The sequence below is a fragment of the Hippocampus zosterae genome, chromosome 4 (assembly GCF_025434085.1).
Source record: "Hippocampus zosterae strain Florida chromosome 4, ASM2543408v3, whole genome shotgun sequence".
NCBI lineage: Eukaryota > Metazoa > Chordata > Actinopteri > Syngnathiformes > Syngnathidae > Hippocampus > Hippocampus zosterae.
In genome coordinates this window covers 10,442,338-10,452,177 of record NC_067454.1, presented here as the reverse complement: position 1 = coordinate 10,452,177, position 9,840 = coordinate 10,442,338, and the positions used below count along the sequence as shown (strand labels likewise).

At 41.1% G+C, this 9,840-nt stretch overlaps 1 protein-coding gene across 2 annotated transcripts; it reads left to right on the top strand.

Moving 5' to 3' along the window:
* The first annotated feature begins 226 nt into the window (after window positions 1-226).
* isl2b (ISL LIM homeobox 2b) lies at window positions 227-9,610 on the top strand. 2 transcript variants are annotated; one of them, XM_052062947.1, is made up of 6 exons: window positions 227-429; window positions 662-851; window positions 952-1,217; window positions 2,609-2,892; window positions 7,958-8,125; window positions 8,885-9,610. In XM_052062947.1, exons 1-6 carry the CDS (start codon window positions 372-374, stop codon window positions 8,999-9,001), a joined length of 1,083 nt encoding a protein of 360 aa, XP_051918907.1. In that variant the 5' UTR covers window positions 227-371; the 3' UTR covers window positions 9,002-9,610. The 2 variants fall into 2 exon arrangements, with proteins under 2 accessions (XP_051918907.1, XP_051918906.1); XM_052062946.1 differs by having other exon boundaries at window positions 2,609-2,904.
* Window positions 9,611-9,840: the final 230 nt, after the last annotated feature.

Below are 9,840 nucleotides of genomic sequence, written 5' to 3'. Positions count from 1 at the left end.
CACGCACACACACACATAGATATATACAGTATATTCAAAAATTCAATTCAAAAACCGCTTCAAGTACCTATCGTTGTTTTCAGCACAACTACATGGGATTGGAGGGTCGTGCTCGGACGTGATGACGTCACAGGCACAGCGCGTGGGACCCTGCAGCCTCTTCAGTGACCCCCCCCCCCCCTCCCCTTTCCTCCTGGTCTTCCTCACTCCTCCTCCTCCACCTCCTCGTGGACGTCCTGCTTGCAGTCAGTCGGGGTTTGTCTCAAGTTGTGAGGGAGGCAACCTCGGGAAGGGCCACTCTCCCACTCACTCACTCCTCACACACTTCATCTTTTTTGCGCACCTCCAGCTCGCCCCTTCCTCCTTCCTGTATGGTGGATATTATTTTCAGCTCTTCTTTCTTGGGTGATATGGGGGATCATTCCAAAAGTAAGTATAAGAGTGGGTTAGGGGGGTTGTTTATTGTATTTTTTTTTGGGGGGGGGCGGGAAGGAGCCAGCGACATCACGCCCGCATTTTTGTAAATGATGCAACAATGCGTGCGGGACTTTAATGCGGTTACTCGCATTTGCAAAAAAACCTAGCAGAATGCAAATCGATTCTCGGAGGACAACATGTCAATCGAGTTTGAAAATGACTGGCGCGACCGTGCTGTGCGCAGAGAAGCCAGGATTCGCCATGTGTGTGGGATGCGGAAGCCAGATCCACGACCAGTACATCCTGAGAGTCTCCCCGGACCTCGAGTGGCACGCAGCCTGCCTCAAGTGTGCCGAGTGCAGCCAGTACCTGGACGAGAGCTGCACTTGCTTCGTGCGGGACGGCAAAACCTACTGCAAAAGAGACTACGTCAGGTAACGCTGCTCGGGCGGCACAACGTACAAAAAAAAAAGAAAAAGAAGTGCCCAAACGGCATTCAAAGATGTTTGTTTTGTATCCCACTCCGGCTCGCAGGTTGTTCGGCATCAAGTGCGCAAAGTGCAACCTGGGCTTCAGTAGCAGCGACCTGGTGATGAGGGCCCGGGACAACGTTTACCACATCGAGTGCTTCCGCTGCTCGGTGTGCAGCCGCCAACTGCTGCCCGGCGACGAGTTCTCCTTGCGGGAGGACGAGCTCCTGTGCCGGGCCGACCACAGCCTTCTGCTGGACAGAGGCTCCGCCGGAAGCCCCGTCAGCCCCTCACACAACATGCACTCCAACAGAGCCATGCACCTGGCAGGTCCGAAAGCATCACATCAACATTGTACTCAGGATTACTTTTTAGACATCTGTGATTATTGTTATTATTAGTAATAGTAGTACTGTAGTCGTCGTCGTATTAAGTCACTGTGCTCCAAGCCTTTTTTTTATTTGTTCGCAAGCATGTTTGAATACGTCTGACCTCCATCCATTAATTTTATCGATACAAACCTGTTTTTAAAATACGTCACTAAACATTTAAACAATAAGTGCTCATTGACGAAAAACCTGAATATCAGTAACACTAAAGAGAGTGGCAGTCCTGTTATTGTCACTTCGGGTTACAACTGAAACAAAAAAACAACAACAACAACCTTAACTGAGATGTGTAAAAGCAGGGTAATACATAAATTAAACAAACGGAATAGATTCGATCACACAAATTTACTTTAATGTTTAATATAATGGATTTTATATCAAATATATGAGAGCGAGGTTGCTAGTGTTGATATGTTTTTGTTACAAATGTTTTAAAATGATGATATCTATCGATATTGGCGGCAGTTTGATCGTCTCGGGAAAAAAAAAATACCCAAGAAAGACGATCACACGTGAGCAGAAAATGCGATTGTCCGTTCGATTGGAAAAATAATTAAAAATATAAAATATAAAAATGTTGATATATCACAGGATTTCCCGGTATGATTTCGTGTTGATTAATATATGACACTTATAGTATGATTAATCGTTTTTTAGGCTAATTTTATTTTCACATTTTTACGACAAAAATCTATTTTTCAAAAATAGAATTTAGTTGGAGGGGGGGGGGGGGATACTACATTTTAAAAGTAGACACGTCGCTATTGGGCATTTCTAAATTTTAAAAAGTGCATGGTGCAGTTAGTCAAACTCTCCTGGAGTACGGGCTGAATTGTCATCATTGATCCCATTAAGGCGAAGCTCCTGTGCCGCTGTCATGATCTGAATAAGACGCAATTACGCGTGTGTGTGTGTGTGTGTGTGTGTGTGTGTGTGTGTGTGTGTGCGTGTGTGTGTGAGAGAGAGTGTGTGCGCGCGCGCGAGTCTGAGAGCTACCAATTTACACACTCTTTCGGAATTATGTTGTGGAATTTTAAAATAATGTTAAATTCACACATCGACTACAACAGGCACAAAACTGTCAAATATATTGGAATGCTTAACGTGCGTGCGTAAAGGTCTGTTCTAGATCAGAAAGGTAAAAATGAATAGCAAACTGTAAAAATGAAAGAAATGGTTATTTCTCAGGATTTTTACGGTGGACTAGGGGTGAATTGGAGGTTCCGGGGTTTTTTTTTCTTCCCCTCTGTGTTTATAGCGTTAGTACGTTCGTTCCAAAGACATACAGCTAAGACTCTGGTTTAACGGAACTCGTCGGCCCTTTGCGTGCAGAGCCGGTGACGGTGCGGCAGGCCCCGCATCGCAACCACGTGCACAAGCAGTCGGAGAAGACGACGCGGGTACGCACGGTGCTGAACGAGAAGCAGCTGCACACGCTGCGGACTTGTTACAACGCCAACCCGCGGCCCGACGCGCTCATGAAGGAGCAGCTGGTGGAGATGACCGGCCTGAGTCCCCGAGTCATCCGCGTGTGGTTCCAGAACAAGCGTTGCAAGGACAAGAAGAAGTCGCTGCTCATCAAGCAGCTCCAGCAACAGCAGCACAGTGATAAGACTGTAAGCATCTTCGTAAGTCCAGCACGCTTCCATTACTTCTCGTGAACGTTGGCGTGCATGCTGCCGTCTTGCCTTTGGTGTCAATTTTGCCAGCTCCATCCCTGCGACGCGAATGAATAAACGACATTAAGACGATACGCAAGCAAAATAAGAAAACGGGGGAAACAGAGCAAAACGAACAGTCAGAGTAACAAACAACAAATAGAGGCAAATCAATTCAACAAAACCAGGTCGTCTGAGCTCAATTTAAAGTTATACATATATTTTACATATATGTGAAAATACTGTCTATTACGATGCATTGAAGAAGCATGGAGAGAGTTATGGCTGTAATGAATGAAATGATTTTGTTTGGCCTAAAAAACAAAAAAAAGATGAAATATGAGATTTAGATTTGGTGTACATGGTGGACATTTTATTGGAACCATCTTGCTATGCATTGGGTTGATATCAAAAAGTATTCAAAACATTTATTTCAGGGGCGGGGAAATTTTTGATCCAGAAGTATGTCTAGTTTTTAAACAAACGGGTGTGTCACAACATTTGTGCACAAGGCAAGATTGAATTGGAAAAAAAACATGTTCAAATTTGTGAGTGAAATAGTGTATTTGAATCAGAACATGACATAGTGGTATTATTTATAAATCATTCAATTTCAATGAACCAATGATTCAATGCATTGTCCTTGATATTTAATCATTTGATATTTTTGCAACATACAATATCACATGTGTAATGTTACATTTTTTACATATTAATCAATGAACCACTTACAAATATTCTTTGATGAATCAATTTTAGTGGGAAAAGAGCTGAATGAACTCAAATACGTATGATATGGCGTTTGATAATGTAAATTCAAGAAGGGAGTGGGCCATATGTGGATCCTGGGCCATACTTTGCCCACCACCGGCCTTCTATAGTCAATGCAAACTTCAAATTATATTTACTGTCGAGGTAATCTGGCAAAAATGTATTTAATATTGAGCTCCTGAATATTGGATGCTGAATGTTATTTTAACTGAGAGGTGGTCAAAACATTCCAGACAGTTACTTTCTGTGCAAAAATATAGATGAACAAATTAATCCCTGACATTACAAACGATTAATGTCACTCTCCTGACAGAAAGGCGTTTTAGTGGTTAGCATGTCTGCCTCACAGTTCTGAGGTTCTGGGTTCAAATATTTTATGTTTACCGGCACAAGTGAAAGGTTCAGCACATTCCAAGGGGAAACTATGTTCCCCTTTTTATTTTATTTGATGTTTATGAGATTATGTGGCAGCCCGGTGTTGCAGTGGTGCGCGCATATGGCTCACAATTCGCTTGTGTGGGGTTTTCTGCTTCAATCTAAAAATCGTGCATGTTCGCTTCATTGAAGACTAAATTTCCCATCTGCCCTGAATGCAAGCCGGAATGGCTTCTTGTCTATATGCGCCCAGGGATTAATAAGGAAGAGTGCAATTAAATGTTATTGTCATGAGCGCGTGTGTCCAGAATTAGCCTGATGTGTTGGGTATGTTGAATGGTGAAAGGACACAAAACAGCAGAAGAACCACATGTTAGTTTTGGATGGGAGGGGGAAGAATGGAAAAAAGATTCGGAACATGCCAAAATATATAAAAACACATTTTTGTGTGGGTTACTTGGACTTGCTCCCACATCTCAAAAACACGCATGCGAGCCTCATTCAACTTTGGTGTGAATGTGAGTGTGAATGCTTGTTTTTCAATTGGTGGCTTTGTAATTGGCTGGCAAGCAGTACAGGGTGTACCCCATTTCTTCGGTAGGAAATAGAAAACAGGTGTACCTAATATTGTGGCCCCCTGTGAGACTGAAAGCCCGGACTGTTATTCGCCTGCACTGGTCAACACATTTTTACTAGCTGTTCTAATCAGAAATGCTAGTAAACTGTTCTCAATGATTTTGTTTTTTTATTTGCACACATTGCGAATCTGTGCTTGTTTTTTTGCTCTAGCACAGCGGGTTTTATAATGATAATAACAAGAGTGCAATATGTACCGTAGTATTCGCTCCAACAGAGTTGGGCTGTGCACGACTTGGTGGTGACTCAAACTGAGATGCGAACGAGTTGTTTCAAAACGAATGCAGAATCCGAATTTTCGGATTTAAGTGAGAATGAATCGTACTATATTGGTGTCGCAGGAGATGGCAACGTGCGTGCATCGTCGTACGTACAAATTACCTTGTGACACGAGATCCCACACCATGAAGAGTTTGTGCATGTAAGAGAATGTTTAGCTGGATAATAAGCATTATAACAGTTAATCAATCAGTCAATAAATCACATTTAGGCAGTGCATCAACACCTTTGTTGTTCCATTGCTGTTGGTCTTTTACGGCATGCTAACACAAAAGGAGTTTGCTAACCCGGAGAAGAGACAGTTAGCTTAATTTAGCGCTAGCTAGCTGGTGAAACAGAGCACGGATGGATTTAAAACTTGACCAAAAGAGGAAAAATAAACTGGGTTCTGCCTTTGGTCAGTGTATGGCAAGGTATCCTGAAGGTTATTTGAAAGGAAAACCGTTTCGTATGTTGACATGACTGTGTAGCGGGGGCATATGTACACTCTGATATGCTTTCAAAAAAGAGAAAATGAGGCTCAGTGTTTTGGTCAACATTTGTTTTGGATACAAGCGACAGTGCACTCCATTTTCCATTGACCATTATGATCAAATGGACTATTTTTTTGGACTATTATGTTTTTTTTGGGGGGGGGGGCAAAAGCAAAATTAATAAAACATTTGAATGAATTGGGGTTGAAGTGGCTAAATGGTCAATGAATATACAAGCACAGATTTGGCCTAGGAGTCCAGAATTTTTAATTTTTTTAGTTTATTTATGAATTAATGATTCGGTCAAGCAACAGGTGTTTGTTTTTTTCTTAAACGTCATAACTATAAATTACAATTAATGGTTAAAATCTTTGTGGCACAAGCTCTTCATAGGTCAAAAACCCAAACAAAACATTTAAATATCTCAAAAACCTGATATTTTTGGAAAAAAAATGAAGACATTTTTGAAATCAACATCACCCCAACCCCCCCGCTCCAATTTAATCACTATCTGGGTCAATCTGATCCATGTTTGAGTCGTTTGGTACGAAACAATCTTTTCCTTTGGGCTGTTTTGGACAAAAAAAATTGGGTTGCTTTGCAAAAAAAAAAAAAGAAAACAACCCATTTTTTTCTTTTAAAAACCCAAATTGGGTTATAAGCCGCATCCAGTCATCTGAATGCCCGTGAAGGCGGCTATCAAAACACCTGGAAGGAAAAGGCAATGTTGTTTTTGTGTGTACATGTGCGTGCGCATGAGTCATGATAGCTTTTTCTATTTTCTGTATTGATCTACTACATGAGTCAATTTGACCCAACTTTTTGTTGTTTTTTTGCACAAAAAATGTGCAACCCCCAAAATCGGGTCAAATTGACCCAAGTTGGTCTTTAGTCCAATTTTTGACCCAAATCGTTTTGTTTTTTTTGACCGACCAGTTTTAAACATGTACGATTTCAGACACATGAAACCATTTCTAATTAAAATGGTTAAACTGTAAAACTGTTGACCAGAGCTCTTTTTCCTTTGTGACTATTCCGTACATGTTGTCCCTGAAGTCTGCACACATAATGGAGCAATTGCAATTTTGAAGAACTGACATTCTCAACAGTGTTTTATAGAGTTGGAATATGAACAAACAAGATCGTCAACATGATTTGCAACATTTGTGGTGCAAAGGCTGATCGAGAAGTCCACATTGCTGCCAGTTGCCTTTGTAGCCAGACATCAGGGACAACCGTGCCTAAACAGCACTCGTGGACCATGTGAGCTTATGTTGTGCTTTTGGAGGCCATTAACAGACGCGAGAGACCAAGCGACAGAAGTCGGTAATGTTGGGACTAGGCAGGATTGTGTAGTTTAAGGCTCTCGTCTCCCGCCAAGTTGTGCTGAAAGCAATTGTGACTGCGCAACCGCTATTTTGCACATCACACCAGATTCTGGATCTGATGTCATGTCAATTATCGGATGCCGTGTCGCTGTTTGAAAAGTGTGAACAGTTAGAGTCAAGATCTGGGCTTTGCTGTGTTCTGGGTCAAAATCATGACGTTCCTTTGGCGCTTTCATCACAATCGCTCATTTGTCCTGATCATTTTGCGGAGCCGATTTTGAGGTGGCCAAACATTTGCACAAAAACTGGAATAATAGTTTCCTTCATTTCACTTGATTATTATTATTTGCATGTCTCACACACTGCTCTGTTAACTTACAGTGTGTGTAGTAAGTGCTTATATGACACACACACACACACACACACACACACACACACACACACACAAATACATGGTTTTACTACCCAGAAAAATGTATTTGATTAAACAAGCAATATTTTTATAATTACATTGTGCCACTCTGTCACTATGGGCAAACCGACACCTTAAGAGCCTCTCTGATATTTTCAATGACATTACATCCATCATTTGGTCTTTCTTCGATTGGAAGCTGAAAAAGTGGATAGTTACCAAGTAAATATTTATACTTGTGTTATTTGCATTCTATTACGTGTATAGTTGGATGGTGTCAAGCTTACTGAGTCCACGCTGTTGTGAAGTGAAGAAAATCAATTGATTTAAAAACCATTTCAGAAATTTGAAGTATATTCGTTATGGTCAGTCTGCTAACTGATGCTCAGTGAAACGCCACCAAAATTCTTCACGTACGATAGCTGAACATGTCCACCATGTTGGCATGTGCACGTGTTTTGCTGTTTGCATGTCGATGGTCTACTAGCAATGAAAGAAAAAAAAGTGTGGGAGCTTGACTTTTATGCATAACGGGACATTCTGTCCTGTCAGGCATTGCCTTTGGCGGCCAGCAGAGATTATTATAGAAAATGTGTTTCATGCAATGAATCTGAAGTTCAATGTCAAATATAAATTTTTGGGGGGTGAAATGGGAGCATCTCAACGGCACCCTGTGCTGCACACTTTTGCGCAATCTTGCAAAATAATACAAATGACAGTCTTTTTTATTTTTTTTTAACGGCCATCAGAACCTGCAGGGGCTGACGGGAACGCCCTTGGTGGCCGGAAGTCCCATCCGACACGAGAGCACAGTGCAGGGCAACCCGGTGGAGGTTCAGACATACCAGCCGCCTTGGAAGGCCCTCAGCGAGTTTGCCCTGCAGAGTGACCTGGACCAACCTGCCTTCCAACAACTGGTGGGTGACTCTCTCTCTCTCTCTCTCTCTCTCTGTCTAGCATAATTTCTTGGTATAGTAGGATGTGGAAAAGGACCACAAAAAGCTAGACTGTCCAAAAATGTCTTTGAAAGATATTTGAGTTTAAGTGTCGGAAAAAAAAAGACATGTCCCAATACTTTTACTCATACGTTGCTCAACTATGAATTATGTCTCAATAAATTAGAAGATGATATAAAACAACAATTGGTTCAAGAAATCAAAATCTCTGTACACACACACACATATAATAAAATTTTAATGAGTTCTTATTGTTTCTTATTTGGTATTCTCATGAGATGTTGGCTTTTGGTGGGATTTTCTTTTTTTTTGGTGTGAGATATGATCATCAAAATTACAAATGAAAGATGAACAAATGTTATACATTTAAGTGTTGTGAATCTGTACAATAAATGAGTTCCACTTTTAGTGTTGAAGCGCACCTGAAATATTGTCTCGCCAATTGAATTAATTGGACAGTATGTTGCAAACTTGTTGCTTGAAACGGCACTTTTTCAGCAACTGTCGTATATTTGAGTCATATAAAATAAAGCATGAAAACGTGTTCAGCCCATTCGGTTTATATTTAGAAATGTATTAAAACAATTTATTTTAAAATCTATTGTATGTTGTACGGTTTTACATTGCATTTGTGGGTTACATGTGACAAATAAGAAAAAAATGTGGAAATACAATCTAAGAAATAGCATCCAAACATTTTGCATTGGCTTGTGTCTGCAGGTGTCTTTCTCTGAGTCAGGCTCTCTGGGCAACTCGTCAGGAAGTGACGTCACATCCTTATCCTCTCAGTTACCGGACACCCCCAACAGTATGGTACCGAGCCCGGTGGAGACGTGAAAGCTATGACCTCCGCCAAGGCACCCGCCCCCTGCAAATGTTGCAGCATGAAATCCTCCTCCTCGATTCCCTCTTGCATGTGAGCAGCTCATCACATCGCCCCTTATTTAAAAAAATTTAAAAAAAGGAAAAAAAAGGATTATCTCCTTTTTCTGATTCCCAATCGTGGAGGGAAAGATGGATGACGAACTGGCGATGTTGCACGAAGAAAGATGTACAGAGCCTTTCAATGTGGATATACAAGCAAACCTCCATGATGATGAGACTTGAACACTATGGAAACACTTCATGGACTTCCGTCACTCTTATTGTGATCTTTATGTGTCATCTTGTTTCCTCGAAGTCTTTGTTTGTTTGTTTTGTTTGTTTTTGTTGTTTTTATACGTTGGACTCTTTGTCTTAAACGCTGAGCATGAACAACAAAGAAAAAAAAAACAAGAAAAAAAAGCGATTTATTCATGTTGTAAAATACAAGGTTGTTTGAGCTCCTCGAACAAACAGAAGAACTAAATTATTGTTAAATTATTTATTGTTAGGAGGGCGGTTCGTAAAGCGAATATTATGATCTAAGTCATGATAATAATAATTAAAAAAAACGGAATCCACAAGTACGTGTCAGTGCAGTTTTTTGGTCTTGAATTGCACGTTTAAATTAATCACATAAATATTTTTTTTTTCATTTTTAATTATTTCCATTGCACCCCCCCCCCCCCCACAATTCCACCCACCCCACCCCCATTAGCAAAAACGACATACCACCCTGAATGCTGTACCTCCAGATCTATCGAGTCGACCGCGTCCATTATTGCCTCCTCGGGAACTGTGGACGCTCGCTGTCC